Source organism: Carcharodon carcharias, chromosome 11 (genome assembly GCF_017639515.1).
Source record: "Carcharodon carcharias isolate sCarCar2 chromosome 11, sCarCar2.pri, whole genome shotgun sequence".
In the NCBI taxonomy this organism is placed as follows: domain Eukaryota; kingdom Metazoa; phylum Chordata; class Chondrichthyes; order Lamniformes; family Lamnidae; genus Carcharodon; species Carcharodon carcharias.
The window spans coordinates 5,799,417-5,817,592 of record NC_054477.1 but is presented as its reverse complement, the minus strand read 5'-3'; the positions used below and the strand labels follow the sequence as shown (position 1 = coordinate 5,817,592).

Sequence of the window (18,176 nt, the reverse complement as noted above, 5' to 3'; positions counted from 1 at the left end):
CCTTGAGGTGAAAGGGATCAAAGGGTGTGGGGAGAAAGCGGGAGCAGGCTATTGAATTGGATGATCAGCCATGATCATAATGAATGGAGAAACAGGCTCGAAGGGCTGAATGACCTACTCCTGCTCCTAGTTTCTATGTTTCTATTTCAGCCTGTTGGTTCATTCTCTCAGCATCCTGTACCACTGTGCTTAATGTAGCTAGTCTCATACCCAAAACGAAGCTATTTCTGAGCGTATATACAGTTTAACCCAACCAAGTCATTGTCACTAATATCTTTCCCCATCACTTTCAGATTGACCTGACAGGCCTGTCACCAGAGGAACGATGGAGGTGAGCCATGTGCAGTAAAACAGGAGGTAGAGGCACTGGAAAGGGTGCAAAGAAGATCCGCAAGGATGATACCAGAACTGAGAGGTTATAACTATCAGGAAAGACTGAACATGATCTAGAAGAAAGAAGGCCGAGGGGTGATCTGGTAGAGGACTTTGAGATTATGAAAGGCTTTGATTGGATATAGATAGATAAAATATTTTCACTTCTCAAGAAGCTCAAAGCTATAAAATAGTCACTAATTAATTCACTAAGGGTTTCCTTCTGAAGGCCAGGGTGCAGTTCCACAGAGTACCAGTGGCACTCTACAAGCTCTCAGACAAAGGATCATCCTTTGTGAGTTAACGTGGAAGTGTTGGTAGACTTCTTATTTGGGAGTACAGTGGCATAGTGGTAATGCTACTGGACTAGTAATCAAGAGACCTGGATTAATTATCCACACACGTGAGTTCAAATCCCACCATGACAATGGGGAATTTAATTTCAGTTAATTAAACCTGGAATAAATGTTGTCAATTGGTAATGGTGACCATGAAACTACCAAATTGTCATCTTTTTTAAACAAAATTAGGTTCCCTGCTGCCCTTTAGGGAAGGAAATCTGCCATCCTTGCCTGGCCTGGCCTACATGTAACTCTCGACCTGCCGCACTGTGATTACCTCTTAACTGCCCTCTGAAATGACCGAGCAAGCTGCTCAGTTTGCGTTTCAATAAGGTGAAACACGACCACCTTCTCAAGGGCAATTTGGGATGGGTCATAAATGTTGTTCTAGCCAGTGACGCCTTTATCCTGTGAATACAAAAAAAAAAATTACAGTAAATCTGCATTTTAGAGAGTAGCTTGCTTCTTTAAAAGAAAAATAGGTGATTCCTGCCTATGGGGGCATCCTTCATCTTTGGCTCTGGACAGTGGATATTGTCAGCCTATGTGACACTGCGAGGACATTGTGTCCTGGCACAGTGTTGGGCTTGCTCCACATTCTCACAAAGTGCCCGATGAGAAGCACTGGACCAGGAATAAGACCCCATGCTAGCTTAGGGCTGCTGCCTCAATGTGCCCCCCCCTGGCTAACACCAGCAAACTCAGTGCAGCCTGCAAAGGGCCCTTGAGACCTACAGGGCTATGTGGAGCAGTGGTCCTGCATCGTTTAACCCACACAGCCTTAATGTAGTTAATGTTGTAATATGTTATGGAGTCTGCCTTATTGTTTAAAGGGAGCTAATCTGAAGCCTTTGTTCAGATATAAATAAAATGTCATGGCAATTGGTTGCCAATGAAATACACTTACCATAGTAAACATGACAGTTTTCGAAAGTGAGTTGCCATGGCAACCATACACAGGTTTTAGAAATTCTGTACTCAGACTAGGGAAGACCGAAGGCTTCTTGAAGTGACTTAAATTGATACTTTAAAAAACTTTTTGATGCAATTTAATTTTTTTTTTTTTAACAGTGTTGTTGTTCAAATCGATTTTCAGGACATGAAGATTATCTTGAGATCCATTTGTCCAAGGGATGGTACCCCTGGTCTCTGAGCTTCTGTCCATTTAACACATCTGTTCCAAAATTTATCCCTCAACCAGCCTCACTAAAGCAGCTAACTTAGCCATTTATTTCAATGCTGTTGTGGGATCTTCCTGTGTGAAAATGGGCAGCTGTGTTTTCTACATTGTATCAAACCTTGCTTGCATTACATAGGTACAATTTTGATCGCCATATTATGAAGAGGATATAGTTACACTGGAGAGGGTGCAAAGGATTTGCAAGAATGCTATCAGTATTGTAAGGTTTAATCTGTTGGAAAAGGATGAACAGGCTGGATTTCTTTTCACTTGAATAGAGAACGCTGCAGGGGGATGTTAATCTATTGGAGGTTTTTTAAAATAATGAAAGATTTTGATAGAATAGACAGTGTTCCCACATGCCAGAAGAGCAAAGCTAGAAGCCATTAATACATGATAGTCATCATAAAATCAAATGGGGAATTCAGAAGAAACTTCTTTACTCAGAGAGTGGTGAGAATGTGGAACTCGCTACTGTAGGGAGTGGTTGAGGCAAATAGTATAGATACGTTTAAGGGAAAACTGGACAAACATCTATCTGATGGAGAAGGGAACAGAGGGTTATGCTGATATAGCTGGATGAGGGGTTAGAAAGAGGGTTGAGTGGAGCATAAATGTAGCATGGACAGTTTGGGCCAAATGGCCAGTCTATTTACTGTATATCTTATGTAACTGCAACAGTGATGATACTTCAGAAAAAAGTACTACATTGGCTATGGAGTGCTTTGGGATGACCCAAGATCATGAAAAAGAAGTACTTGCATTTATATAGCACCTTTCAGATCTTGGCACTCCCCAATGGTCCCTTCCTATTTACCACGCCTTGCTTGATTTCAGGGTGGAACATGCACGGATGCATGCCAAACACCGTGGGCACGAGGCGATGCACGCAGAGATGGTCCTCATTCTCATTGTTACCTTGGTGGTTGCACAGATTCTTCTGGTGCAGTGGAAGCAGAGACACGCCAAGTCCTACAATGTAAGGGTGTATTTATTTCATGCATGGTAATGGTTGTGTTAGTGAACAAATAATTCAGAGAATGAGAGTTTAAATCCCAGCATAGGTTGAGAACTTGAATTTGTTTTTTATCCTGAGTGGGGCTAGAATGTAAAGGGGTGGAAGCTAGACTTCAGTTGTATGAAGCCCTGGTTAGACCCCATCTAGACTAACTGTGTTCAATTCTGGGCACCGCACCTCAAGAAGGATATATTGCCCATGAAGGGGATGCATTGCAAATTCAGCAGAATAATACCACAATAGCAGGGTTAAATTATGAGGACAGGTTATACAGTCTTGGTTTGCATTTCCTTGAGTTTAGAAGATTATGGGATGATCTAACTGAGATTGTTAAGATGGTTAAAGGATTTGATAGGTTAGATAGCGAGAAACTGTATCCTCTGCGTAAGGGTATTACTGGATGTAGAACTAAGATGGGTAGATGGAATTAAGGTACAGATTGTTAACAGGATCCATGCTGGTTGGTGAAGTCAAAACTAAGACACAGCCTTTCCTTGCTAAGAGAGGTTATTGACTTTGTTCAGTGACAAAACTCCTCATCTCTTCCCAGTGTCCCAACTATCTCCTATTTATATGTGTTCAAATACTCACCAGCTCTTTCCCTTAATAATGTAATTGACATTAAGAAACTGTAACAATGCAATTGTTAAGACATTGACACATATCAGTTATGATCTATTTGAGCAGTGGAACAGTCTGAAGGGGCTGGATGTTCTCCATTAAAATTGGCCATGAAACTGACGGATTGATACACAAACCCAATTGGTTCACTATTAACCCTTTCAGGAATGAAACTGTCCTTGCTGGATCTGGACTATGCTTCTCCAGCCCCAGGCCAATGTGGATAACTTAATTGCTGTCTGAAGTGCCCCGCAAACTTCTAAGTGATGGTCAATAAATGACAGCCTTTCCAGTGATGCCTACGTTCCAAATTGTAAAAGCCTAGAAAAGTGTGTGGTGGAGGATGGGCTATTTAGGCTACACATTGTACAATGTGACTGGAAAGGTTTGCATAACAAATGTAGACTCACTCCAGGATCTTTATAAATATGTTGAAGGCAGCTGATTTCCTCATCTAGAGCTGTGAGAATAACACGTATACTGCAGTGTTAATAGGAAGTCCCAATAGGGTTGATTCCATCAAGGCATAAAATGGGCAATCAAGGCCTGGGGGGGGAAATGGCATTGAGGTGGAAAGAGGGACCCAGATGTTCTCTCTTCACCCTAGTGAGGCTGATGACACAATTCTCCCAATTCTGTGTCGTTCCTCTGGATTTTTCAGTCTCATCAATCACCCTGTGTTAACCCCCTTTCGTTTTACTACAACAACAACTTATATTTATATAGAGCCTTTAACATAATGAAACATCCCATGGCGCTTCACAGGAGCATTATGAAACAAAGAATGACACTGAGCCACATAAATGGCGGAGGCAGGGTCAGTGAATATTTTTAAGAGAAAGAAAGATAGATTCTTGACTAACAAGGGAGTCAAAGGTCATCAGGGCATAGGCAGAATGACAGATCTGCCTTATTTGCTTATTGAATGGCAGAGCAGGCTCGAGGAGCCGAATGGCCTGCTCCTGCTCTTAATTCTTTTGTTCGTATGAGGAGATATTAGGACAGATGACCGAAATCCTGGTCAAAAACGTAGGTTTTAAGGAATGTCTTCAAGGAGGAAAGTGAGGTAGGGAAGCGGAGAGGTGTAGTGAGGGTATTCCAGAGCTTGGGCCCCAGGTAGCTGAAGGCACAGCCCACTAATGGAAATGCACAAGCGGCCAGAATTAGAGGAGCCCCGAAATCTCAGAGGGTTTGGGTTTGAAGAGATTATAGAGATAGGGAGGGGGTAAGTCCATAGAGGGATTGGAAAATAAAGATGAGAATGCTATGCATTTTTGTTTTAATATAATCTATCTTCTCAGCCTTGTCACTCATTTAATTAATGTATTAGTCTCCAGTCCATAAAGAAGAACAAATGCACTTCCATTTTGCTGAAAAAAGAGACATGCTGTCAAAGCTTTTCATTTTGTACTCATCAGGACAGATTTGCAAGAGTACCAATTGTAAAGGGAACAACAATTATACTGTTCCCTGGTGCATTCTCCATGGCAATGCCTCTACCAATCATAGTTCACTTGCCAACCAAACAGCACTCTTTTCATGCAGTATAAATTGTTGTTCCCTTTACGATTGGCATTCTTGCAAATCTGTCTTGATGATTGTAAGATGAAAAGCTTCTATGTCATGTCTCTTTTTTCAGCAATACTCAAGTTCTGTACTACCAAAAGACTAATTGCACTTCCCTGAAACCTCCTATTCATCTTTGCTATGTTCTGTTTAGTCTCCCCCTTCATCTCTTGGCAAGGGTAAGATTTAAGATAATTGACAAAAGAATGGATGAGGTGAATTTTTTTTTCTGCAGCAAGTTTTGTGATCAGCGATACACTGCCTAAAAGGGCAGTGTGAGTGGATTCAATAATAACTTTCAAAAGGAAATGGGATGAATGTTTGAAGGAAGCAAAATTTCAGGGCTATTGGGAAAGAGCAGGGGAGAAGAGCTAATTGGATAGCTCTTTCAAAGAGCTGGCGCAGGCACAATGGGCTTAATAGTCTCTTCCTCTGCTGTAAGATTCCAAGTGAAATATGCTGTGTAATCATCATCTTCTGCAGCGTCTCTTCAAATTGCTCCCAGGGCCAGGGCTGGACTTGCCAGTCTCAGCCTAATGTTAAACAGATTCAAAACAGACTTGGGACCTGTAATTGTTTAATCACAGTTCATAATTATGAACGCTTGTGCCTGAAAGCCAAAATGCCTGTAATTGTCCTCCAAATATAAGCTAATGAATAACAAATTCAGAGCAGATAGCAAATGGAACTCTCTCAAAGTGAATCAGTGCCATGGAGTAATCTGTTGGGTGCAGCAGAGACATGGAACACAGCCGAGTTCCAGGCTGAGAGAAGATTTGAATGCTTTTCCAATAACTCATTATGAGAACACTACCATTTTACCTCTGCAATCTTGCCTAGAGTGATGAGATGAAAGACTCAAGGTGACGTATCCCCAGAAACCAGTGTTCCTTCTGGCTGCCACACACAGATATGCGTCGTGTGAGAGTGTGATGTTACACTTGTGTTTTTTTGATTTCATGCAGCTGGTGACATTGTTCCAGATGTGGGTTGTGCCCCTGTATTTCACAGCTAAACTGCACTGGTGGAGGTTCCTAGTGATCTGGGTGCTGTTCTCCATAATCACAGCCTTTATTACTTTCCGGGCAACGCGGAAACCACTAGAGGGAACGACGCCCAGGTAATGTGCTCAGTGAATGAGGCAAACCTGCTGTGGGGGGGGTGGAATCCTACCCCTTTAACCATCTTTCTGTTTCAGCTATGTACATGGGCATTCCCCCATGGACATAATCTTGGCCAAAACTCCCAGTGCAGTGCTGGGAGATTGCTGCCTTTTGGGAAGACCAGCACTGTGGGACCTCCGCCCTGTCGGAGGGGCAGCGCTGGGGGAGCGTGGCCCTGTCGGAGCATTGTCAGAGATGCCATCTTTCAGATAAAGTGTTAAACTGAGGCCCTGTTGTCCTCATGGGTCACTCTTCTATGATCGTTATTTTGGCGTGCTGAGGTCATGAGGCACTTGATAAATGCAAGTTCTTTCTTTTTGGGTGCCTAATCTAGAATGACAGTTCAGTGCGGTTTTGAGGGAACACTTCCTGACATCCATTCTAATCTTGCCTTTCAAACCTTGATGCTGGCTTGCCAGCTCACCGCTTCCGCTTCCTCCCACACTCTCAGGGGAAATGATGGTGTAGTGGTAATATCAGTGGACTAGTAATCCAGATGCCCAGGCTAAGGCTCTGGGGACACTGGTTCAAATCCCACCATGGCAGCGGTAGAATTTAAATTCAGTTAATGAAATCTGTAATTGAAAGCTAGTATCCGTAATGGTGACCATGACAACTATCATCGATTGTCGTAAAAACCCATCTTGTTCACTAATGGCCCTTTAAGAAGGGAAATCCCATGAAAGAATAAATAAATAAATAAGCCTCCCCCAACAATAGAACCGGTCCACACCATCCATTGTTCCACTTTGCCCCAATCTCATTATATCAACCATCTCATGCTGGTGCAAAGAGCAATTATTCTCAACAACATGGTGAAAGTGTCTTGCTGGGTGTCAGTTATCATAAGATCATATGAATTAGTTGATGGAGAAGACCATTCGACCCCTCAAGCCTGCTCCACCGTACAATAAGATCATGGCTAACCCGTTAATGGCCTCAACTCCATGTCCTGCCTACCCCCGATAATCTTTGACCTTGTCAGTCAAGAATATATCTACCTCTGCCTTAAAAATATTCAATGACCCAGCCTCCAGTGGTCTCTGGGGAAAAAGTTCCAAAGATTCACAGCCCGTTAGGAGAAAAAATTATTCAAATCGTCACACAACTAACCCAATGGTAGTTTGTAATGCGAAGGATAAAGAACATCTCCTCGTTCAGGAATTTCCCACAACTTTGTTAATGTTTGAGGATAGCAGAGTGGTTGCATTGTTGGTGCAATAACCCAGGGACCTATTCAAGTGCTTCAGAGACTAGAGTTCAAATCCCATCATGACAGTTTATGGATTTTAAATTTAATTACTTAATTAAATCTGGAATAAAAAGCTAACTTCAGTAATGGTGATCATGAAACTACCAGATTGCTGTAACAACCCATATAGGGACAGCAGGTGGATTGATTGATTCCTTCATCAGTCTTTGGAGGCAGCAAAACCTCCTTTGACCCAAAGCGAGGAGAGGAGAGTACATAAACCACCAAGGGGGAAATTCTGCAGATGAATTTATTTATTTTAATTCAGTTGCTACACTGATCAGCTCAGGCAGAAATATTTAATAAAAATTTAACTTCCCACTTGTGGAAAGAGCACAAATCCCTGTGAATTTGTTCATTAAAGTGAATTAGTGCTGGGGAATAAAACACTTTCAAGCAGCCAATGGCAGCATTAACCTTGCTCCACATTTTCACTTCCAGGACAGGTACAGCACGGGATTAGATACAGAGTAAAGCTCCCTCTACCCTGTCTCCATCAAACGCTCCCAGGACAGGTACAGCATGGGGTTAGATACAGAGTAAAGCTCCCTCTACACTGTCTCCATCAAACACTCCCAGGGCACGTACCACGAAGGGTCAGATACACAGAATCACAGAATTGTTACAGCACAAGAGGAGGCCATTGAGCCCATTATGTCTGTACCGGCTCTCCAAATAAACAGTTCACCTAGTGCCATTCCCCTGCCTTCTCCATGTAACCCTGAATATTTTTCCTTTTCTGATAACAGTCTAGTTCTGAATGCTTCAATTGACCTGTCTCCACCACACACTCAGGCAGTGCATTCCAAAATTTAACCACTCGCTGTGTGAATAAGTTTTTCATCATGTTGCTTTCGCTTCTTTTGGCAATTTAAAAAAATCTTTGTCCCCTCATCCTTGATTATAACAGCTTTCCCAAGCTAGTTCTTCCAGACCCTTTAAGATTTTGAAAACGTCTATCAAACCTCCTCTCAGCCTTCTCTTCTCAAAGGAAAGCAGTTCCATCTTCTCCAACTCTTCATAACAGAAGTTCCTTATCCTTGGAACCATTTTCATGAATCTTTTCTGCACTCTGTCCAATGCCTTCACATCTTGTTTAAAGTGCGGCGCCCAGAACTGGATACAATACTCCAGTTGAGGCCGAACTTTTGTTTCATACAAGCTCAACATAGCCTCCTTGCTCTTGTACTCTATGCCCCTATTAATAAGTAGGATACTGTATGCTTTATTAACCACTCAACCTATCCTGCTCCCCCTCGACGACTTGTACACATATACACCAAGGTCCTTCTGCTCCTGCACCCCCTTTAGAAATGCACTCTTTTATTTTGTCTCCACGTTCTTACTACCAAAGTGAATCACTTTGCATTTTTCTGCATTGAACTTCATCTTCAACTTGCCTGCCCATTTCATCAACTTTTCTATATCCTTTTGAAGTTCTATGCTACTCTCATTATTATCCACAAATTTTAAAAATTATGCCCTTTACACCAAGGTCTAGGTCATTAATCTATATCAGGAAGAGTAAGAGTCCTGTCCTTGACCCCTGGGGATCTCTACTACAAACCTAGAGCCTGAAAAACATCCATTAACCCACTACTCTGATTCTTGTCACTCAGCCAATTTCATATCCGAATTGCTGCTGTTCCTTTTATTCCATGAGTGATAGCTTTGTTCACAAGTCTGTTATGCTGCATTATATCAAATGTCTTTTGAAAATCCATGTACACCACATAATAGCATTGCCTTCATCCATCTCCCTCCTTGTTACCTCATCAAAAGATTCAAGTAAATTAGTTAAACATGATTTTCCCATAACAAATCCATGCTGACTTTTCTCTGATTTTTCCATGTGACTATTAATTTTGTCCTGAATTATTGTTTCTAGAATTTACCCCACCACTGAAGTTAAACCGACCGGCCTGTAGTGCTGGGCTTATCCTTACACCCTTCCTTGAACAAGGTTGTAATATTTGCAATTTTCCAGCCCTCTGGCACCACCCCTGAGTCTAAGGAAGAGTGGAAAATTCTGGCCTGTGCCCCTGTAATTTCCACTATCACTTCCTTCAGTATCCTTGGCTGCATCTCATCTGGTGCCAGTGCTTTATTAACTTTTAAGTGTAGGCAGCCGATCTAATACCTCCTCCTTAGCAATTTTAAATCCTCTAGTGTATTAATTACCTCCTGTTTTACCGTGGCCTTGGTGACATCTTCTTCATTGTTAGAGACAGATGAAAAGTATTTATTTAATTCCTCAGCTATTCCCTCTGTTTCCATACATAAATCCTCTTTTTGGTTGGCCTGTAATCAGCCCTACTCCTCCTTTTATTACCATGTTACTGTTTATATGCCGATTGAAGACTTTGAGATCCCCTTTTATGTTAGCTGCCAGTCTCTCTTCATACTCTCTCTTTGCCACTTTCCCTCCGAACCTTTTATATATAGCCTGGTTCTCCCTTGTATTATCCCTCTGACATCTGTCATAAACACACTTTTTCTGCTTCATCTTTTGTCATCCAGGAAGCCCTTGATTTGTTTGCTCTGCCTTTCCCTTTGAGGGAACACAGTTTGACTGTGCTTGAACTATCTGTTCTTTGAAGGTTGTCCATTGTTCAGCTACTGTTTTTCCTGCCAACCCTAATTCCAATTTATTCGGCCCAGATTTATTATTGCCCTGTTGAAGATGGCTTTCCCCCATTATTCTTACTCGAGATTGTTCTTTGCTCTTTTCCATAGCCAGCCTAAACTTTATGATACAATGATCACTGTCCCCTATAGTTCCCTCTACAGTGGAGATGATGTTGTAGTGGTATTGTCACTGGACGAGTAATCCAGAGGCCCAGGCTGGTGTGCTGGGGACATTGGTTCAAGCCTCACCACGGTGGCTGGTGGAATTTAAAACTCAATTAATAAATCTGAAATATAAAGCTAGTCTCAGTAATGGTGACCATGAAACTATCATCATTGTTTGAAAAAAAATACCTATCTGGCTCACTAATGTCCTTTAGGGAAGAAAATCTGTCATCCTTACCTAGTCTGACCTATATGTGACTCCACAGCAATGTGGTTGACTCTTAACTGCCCTCTGATTAGGACATTAAGGGATGGGCAACAAGTGCTGAACGTGCCAGTGATGCCTACATTCCATGAAAGAATAAATATTAAAAAACAGTCCCAGGACAGGTACAGACAGCACTGGGTTGATACAGATTAAAGCTCCCAGCACAGTGTCCTATCAAACACTCCCTTCACTGAATTCCCTCTATTACCATCCTTGGGATTACCATTGAGCAGAAACTGAAGTGGACTAGCCATATAAATACTGTGGCTACAAGAGCAAGTCAGAGGCTAGGAATCCTGCAGCGAGTAACTCATCTCCTGACTCCCCAAAGCCTGTCCACCATCTACAAGGCACAAGGCAGGAGTGTGATGGAATACTCTCCACTTCCTAGATGAGTGCAGTTCCAACCACACTCAAGAAGCTTGCGGCCATCCAGGATAAAGCAGCCCACTTGATTGGCACCCCATCCACAAACATTCACTCCCTCCACCACCAACAAACAGCAGCAGCAGTGTATGTGCCATCTACAAGATGCACCGCAGAAACTCACCAAGGCTCCTTAGGCAGCACCTTCCAAACCCATGTCCTTTACCATCTAGAATGACAAGGGCAGCAGATACATGAGAACAGCACCGCCTGGAAGTTCCCCTCCAAGTCACTCACCATCCTGACTTGGAAATATATCGCTGTTCCTTCACTGTCACTGGGTCAAAATCCTGGAACTCCCTCCCTAACAGCACTGTGGGTTGAGCTCCACCACATGGACTGCAGCAGTTTAAGAAGGCAGCTCACCACCACCTTCTCAAGGGCAATTAGGGATGGGCAATAAATGCTGGCCTAGCCAGCGATGTCCACATCCTGTAGATGAATTTTTTAAAAGCGCAGATTTGGTGATGCTCTGCCTTTATGCCCCAACCTCTGAAGACCTCCTTGGTTTGGCACTTCCCAGTTCGCCCTCCTAATCAACCGTTGATTGCGTAGATTTACATTAAATTGCAGCACAGAAACAAGCCGTTCAGCCATATAGGTCCATGTTGGTGTCTTTGCTCCACTTGAGCCTCCCCCCCCACCCCATTCTACTTTATCAAACCCTATCAACATATCAGTTAATAAAAGCAGTTTTGTCTTGTGCCCACCAGAAAACTGAGACAGCCCAATTCATTTCATATGAGAGATTTTGCATTCTTTGATGCAGTTTTCCATCTTTGGTTCATTTGGATATGTCCTTATACACATTATCTTCTTCTTTTCTGGTGTTGCAGGCTGGTTTATAAATGGTTTCTGCTACTCTACAAATTAAGCTACGCCAGTGGGATCGTGGGCTACGCTGGAGTAATGTTCACCCTCTTTGGTATAAACTTATTATTTAGGTAAGGGTATTGACATTTAACTTCTTAAAAAGCATTAAATACAAGTTGAAGGGACAGAACTTGAACAATGAACATGTAGGACAGAACTTTGCTCTTGTCAAAAGCATGTATTATGAGTTTTAAGAGAATGAGACTCTTCTATTCTGGCGATCCAGTGTTTAGATTGAGTACAGCAAGAAGGCGAGATGCAAAGTAAAGTTGCTGCAACTCTGGACAGTAACGTTACTGAGTCAATACCTTGGAATTCCCTACTAAAGGTTATTGCGAAACCACTATCACTGCATTGACTGCAAGGGTTTAAAGGCCCACTATCACCTTCATAGCAATACCTGGATGCGAAATAAATGCTAGCCTTGCAAGTGACGCCCAAGTTCCCGAGTACAAAGATTTATAAAAATCGCATGTCGCCTGACCAATTGTTCCCAATTTAAGTGTAGGGTTGAGCTGTGGGCACTGTGATGACCCATGTGCTTGGAAAAACCTGAATTTTCTTTTGTGCAATGTCCTTTTAAGACCGAAATGGGCTGGACAGTATTCTGAAAGAAAGTTAATTGCATTCTTGATTATGACATCAGTATGTTCCAAGAAATGCCCATCTGACCTGAAGTTACCATGGGAAGGAACAGCTAGGAAGCAAAGGGTAAATAGAAAGCTATTTGTAGGCTGGTTGGTTATTTTTCAGCATGTCTTTGTGGCAGACAGTTCAGAACACTGAGAATTTGGGTGAGAGAAAACAAGTTCTCCCCAAATGGGACAGAGTTCTGTTTGGCTATTTCTGAACAGGCCCTGCTATTGAAGCAGGCCTCTGAGAATAGAGCAGAGACTGTGTAACTGTGTGTTACACAGTTGGAAAGATCTGGTACCTGAAGGCCGGAAAAACAAGAGATTGTGGATTGGCCAAGATTCATTGCTGCTGCTTCAGTGTTGCCAGACTTCAGATCATTTAAGGGAATTGTAGAAGGGAATCTAGAGGTTCTGTGCCATCAAGACTGTTGTGACCTGAGTAAGAGGGTTTGTAGATGTGTCTTGTCAGTAATAACCTTTGTCCAAAGACTTTAAGTTGAATGTGGTTGGTGGTGAATGTGACTCGAGGGCCGGAATGATTGAGTGGGAACTGAGATCCTACATAGAGGAGGCTGAGTTGGGAAAACTGAGAGATTGTATGTGGTGCCACATTTGTGCAAGGAGTAATGTGAGTGCTTGTAATTATGTGAGCTGTACCTTTGTTGTACTAACTATTTTGAGCGAAATTTAACTCTTCGTTTGAAATATCCTTCTCCTGTTAATTAATGTTTCAATTATATTGGTTTTAGTTGGTTTCCCTCAGTAAAAGTTTTAAAGTGAAATCTTGTCCTTCGGCTTTCTTTCCATTGGCGTTGTGCGGATTCCTTTCTTTTAAAAAGTTATCAGTCTCTGTGGGGGTCATAACAGTACTTAGATGGTCGGGTTTATCCATATGAGCCTTACAAAAAGAGTTGGCTTTCATCAGCTTCAAGCTGGTTTTGATTCTTGATCCTAGAGGTTAAAGAAGGTTGAGCTCTGCGTCACACTGCTTTTTTTTTGGTAAATACGAAAGCCCAAGGTTCAGGCATCCATGGGACCGACAGATAAAATCAACAGCTTTGTCCTGGCCTTAGAGTTGCGAGTGTAATTTTTTCGTGGGAAAATTTGAATACGTAGAATGGTTACAACACAGGAGTCATTCAGCCTGTCATGTCCATGATAGCTCTCTGCAAGAGGAATTCTCCTAGTTCCACTTTTTTCCCTGCCCTGCAAACAGTTCATCTTCAGACAATTGGCTAGTTTTTCCTCGAAAGCCATGATTAATGTGCCTCCACTAGACTTTAGGCAATGCATTCCAGATCCTAACTACTCGCTGTGTAAAGACATTTTTCTTCATGTCACCTTTGGTTCTTTTGCCATTCATCTTAAGTCAGTGCTCTCTGGTTCTTGACCCTTCTGTCAAGTAGAATGATTCCTCTCTCTCTACTCTGTCTAGCCCCCTCATAATTTTGAATACCTCTATCAAATTTCCTCTCAACCTTCTCTTTTTTAAGAACAACAGCCCCAACTTCTCCAATCCATCCAGATAACTGAAGCCCCTCACCCCTGAATCCTTTCTCACGAATCTTTTCTGCAGCCTCTCTGAAGCCTTCATATCCTTCCTAAAGCGCGATGCCCGGAACTGGGCGCAATACTCCAGTTGAGGGTGAACCAGTGTTTTATAAAGTTTCACCACAATTTTCTTACTTTTGTACAGTATTTACAAAGTTCAGGATCCTATTTGCCTTAACCTTTTTCTCAACTTTCTCAACCTGTCTTGCCACCTTCATGATTTGTACACTTGTACCCCCAGGCCCCTCTGTTCCTGCATGCCCTTTAGATTTGTTCTCTTTATATTGTCTCTCCTTGCTCTTCCTGTCAAAATGAATCACTTCACACTTCTCTGCATTAAATTTCATCTGCCACTTGTCTGCCCATTCCAACAGCCTTCAAGCATTTATCCAGTTCACTATTGAAGTTATTATTGAATCTGTTTCCATCACCCCTGCGTCCCCCCTCTGGTTTCTCTATTACATTAAATCTCAGTCCTCTGATTACCAGACCACCTGCCACTGGAAGCTGCTTCTCCTTATTTATTCTTCCAGAATCATTCATGGTTTTGAACACCTTTTATCAAAGGTATAAAAATAAGATAGGCATCAATAAACCCGAAAAGGAATTCAGGAGAATGTGGAACTTAATACAACAGGAAGTGCTGAGGGGAGTAGCATTGATGTATTTTTGAGGAACCTGGATATAAACACATGAAGAGGAAAAGAATAGGAAGCATCTATAATTCTTTACTATGGGCATGTGAAGTAGTGGTGTTCTGGTTGGTGGTTGAGCATTTAAGAGAGAGTGCATGGAAGAAAGCTTGAATGCAAGTAGCGATCCAGGGGAAAAGCTCAGCTGCCAACCAGAACACTACGACTTCACATGCCCATAGGAAAGAGTTATAGACCTTCGGCTGTCTCCTTGAATCTTCTGGCTTCTCCCAAGCCTATTTTGCTTTAAGTCTGCATCCTGCAGCTTTCTCCCTTTAAGTTTGGAGCCTTCCTCTGCTCCTCACTCTTAACTTCACCTAACCTTTTCCAAATCCCTGTTGTTTCCCTTTTACTAGAAGTTCTTCCTGAGACAAACCCCCCCCCCCCCACCGTTCTTTGGGGTAGCCTACTTCCTGCAGCTCCCTCCTGTCCAGCTCCCCCAGCTCCTGTTTCCAACTTTACTTTGGGACTTGCTATCTGCCCCTCTGCTATGCTGCTTCTGCCGGCAACTCCTTTCAGTGGAACTGAAACTACTTTTTCTGTTTTTTCTCTGTTTCTCTAGACCCCTGTGCTAGGCAACAGCACAATTTTTTTCTACATTGTGTTTCTTTTATCACCCCTTCAAGAGTCGTAACACCGCATTAGAATGCAGGCATCTTTTAAAATGAAACTAAAATTCAAGTTTCCCCCCATTTCTTAACACACCAATACAGAAACACAAGTCAAACTTAAACTTACAGCTAAAACTTTTTAAAATTATTATTCATCCAAGGGATGTGTGCATCACTGGCTAAGCCAGCATTTATTGCCTATCCCTAATTGCCCTTGTTGAGAGGGCATTTAAGAATCAACCACATTGCTGTGGGTCTGGAGTCACATGTAGGCCAGACCAGATAAGGACGACAGATTTCCTTCCCTAAAGGACATTATTGAATCAGATGTGTTTTTACAACAATCGACAATGGTTTCACGGTCATCATTAGGCTTTTAATTCCAGATTTCTTTTATTGAATTCAAATTCCACCATCAGCCATGACAGGATCTGCCAAAGCATTACCCTGTGTCTCTGGATTACTGGTCCAGCAACAATAACGCTATGCCGTTGCCTTCCCTCATTCCTAACACCCACAAATACAAATATGACTGACTTAAACTATCTCCAGTTCCTAACAAAGTGAAGCATAAACACCAGCATAGACCAGTTGGGCTGAATGGCCTGTTTCTGTTTTGTAAATACTGTGCAACTTGTCGTGGTGGATCCTTCTCCCACTTTACACTTGAACTGTAATGAAACAACATAACCAGTGGATGGCGCTGTTTCTCCCTGATCAAGCCCAGCTTGCCTGGTGTAAATTACATTGATACGTGGCACAACAGCAGACTGGCTGCAACTGGATAGAAACACCCACAACCCTGCTAGTTACTGGGAGAGTTGCAGGAAAACTTTGTGCTTCTGGTTCTAAACCATTCCCCCCCCCCCCCCCCCCCCCCCGAACAGAACTGTCAAATGTTGTGAAAGGTGGCTTTGAAGGTGGCAAAGTGCTTAAGTGGAAGTGGGCATGGAACACAAGGAGAGGGAGAAATTGCAGTGCACTTAACCATCCACTCACCCCCCCACTCACTCACTTGCCCGCCCACCCGTCCATTGGGATTCTTCAAAGTTGGACTGAAACATCTAAATGGCAGCCCCAGAAAGAAATGAGAGGGGAAAGGTACAGGGAGTAAAATGATACAGAATGAGCCCCGTTTTCACAGGGTATTCAAAACTTGGAATATTCTTCTATCCTCACATGAGTCATATCTTGCTGTGTCAGCCGGGGCTCAGCGGGTAGCATTGTCATCACTGAGTCAGAGCGTTGTGTGTTTGTTTAAGTCTCACTCTGGAGACTTGAGCACATAATCTAGCAGACGCTCCCAGTGTAGTGCTGAGGGAGTGCATTTTGGGTGAGATGTTAATCTGAGGCTCCCTGCCCTGTCAGGTGGATGTAAAAGATCCTGTGAAGAGCAGAGGAATTCTCTGTGTCCTGCTCCAATATGCCCTCAACCAACATTACTAAAAAAACAAATGATTTGCTCATGATAACATTGTTGTTTATGGGAGCTTGCTGTGCGCAAATTGGCTGCTGCATTTCCTACGTTGCAACAGTGGCTACACTTCAGAAGTGCTTTGTTGGCTGTAAAGCGCTTTGAGACGTCCTGAGGTTGTGAAAGGCTCTTTAGAAATGTATGTCTTTCAAGCCTTTCTCTCAAAAGGTGATAACCTACAAAAGATGATAACCTAAGCACAGAAATTATAGTTTGCAGAAGTTGAATGGGAAGGTGTAAATCCAAATCTAACCTGCAGATCCAATATTTAAGGGAGTGAGGGATCAGTCCATGAAACAGGCTTCCAAGGGAGATGGTGGAAGCAGTTCATATTGATTCATTCTAATACAAATTAGATGAGATTGCTTTCTGAAAATAAAACATTGGATTACAAAATGTGAGCAATTTGAGACATGAAGTGTCGACACATTTCAAATCTTTGAAGTGGCAGGACCAGGTGAGAAGGCTGCTTTAAAAAAAGGCTTTATTACAATATTGGAGGAATAGAGTACAAGAGCAAGGAAGTTATGTTAAACCTTTATAAAACACTGGGGTATTGTGTCCAATTCAGGACACCACACTTTAGGAAGGGAGGGTGCAGAGGAAATTTACTAGAATTATACCAGGGATAGGACTTCAGTTACATGGGAAAAACTGGAGAGGGGGCATTTGTTCTCCTGAGTACAGACAAAATTGAGGGAAGCTTTGATAGATGTGTTCAAAGTTTCAAAGGATTTCAATTGAATAAATAAGGAGAAACCGTTTCCACTGGCAGAACGGTTAGTAACCAGAATAGACAGCTTTCAAATCATTGGCAAAAGAGCCGGAGGGGAAATGAGAATTTTTCTTTACGCAGTGTTATTGTGATCTGGATTGCACTGCCTGAATGCCTAAAAACAGATTTGGTAGTAACTTCCAAAAGGGAATTTGATAAATACTGGAGAAGGAAAAATTTGCAGGTCAACGAGGAAAGAGTGGGGTAGTAGTGAGATAGCAGTTTCAAAGAGCTGGCACAGTAGGCTGAGTGACCTTCTGTGCAGTATCGTTTTAGGATTCTTTGTGGCATACACCTGGGGAAAAAGGGTGGCTTTGGACCTATGGTTCCCAAAGCTCTCCACACTGGGGGATTTCATCACTTGACACCTGGATCTGTGACTCAGTGGTCATATTGTTTTGATTAGTGAACAATTCCATTATCATGTGACTCTCAAGAAGATAGAAGGGAAGTTGGATAGGCTGTGACCTTTGCCCATGTTGCTATGGGCCTTTGACCACCCTGGTCACAATGACTACTTACCATGATGTGTCAATGTGACAAAGCATGCTCTTTTGTGAGAAAG

The 18,176-nt window shown here is 42.5% G+C and overlaps 1 protein-coding gene across 2 annotated transcripts in view; it reads left to right on the top strand.

Annotated features, from left to right (window-relative positions):
• The window catches only part of LOC121284484 (RING finger protein 121), a 59,749-nt gene that overhangs the window by 22,586 nt on the left and 18,987 nt on the right, over positions 1-18,176 (top strand). Inside the window, exons 2-5 of one of the 2 annotated variants that reach the window (XM_041200006.1) lie at positions 294-331; positions 2,731-2,872; positions 6,064-6,218; positions 11,837-11,944. In XM_041200006.1, coding sequence (XP_041055940.1) covers positions 294-331; positions 2,731-2,872; positions 6,064-6,218; positions 11,837-11,944 — 443 coding nt within the window. The remainder of the gene's footprint in view (positions 1-293; positions 332-2,730; positions 2,873-6,063; positions 6,219-11,836; positions 11,945-18,176) is intronic. The other variant, XM_041200007.1, reaches the window with a different exon arrangement.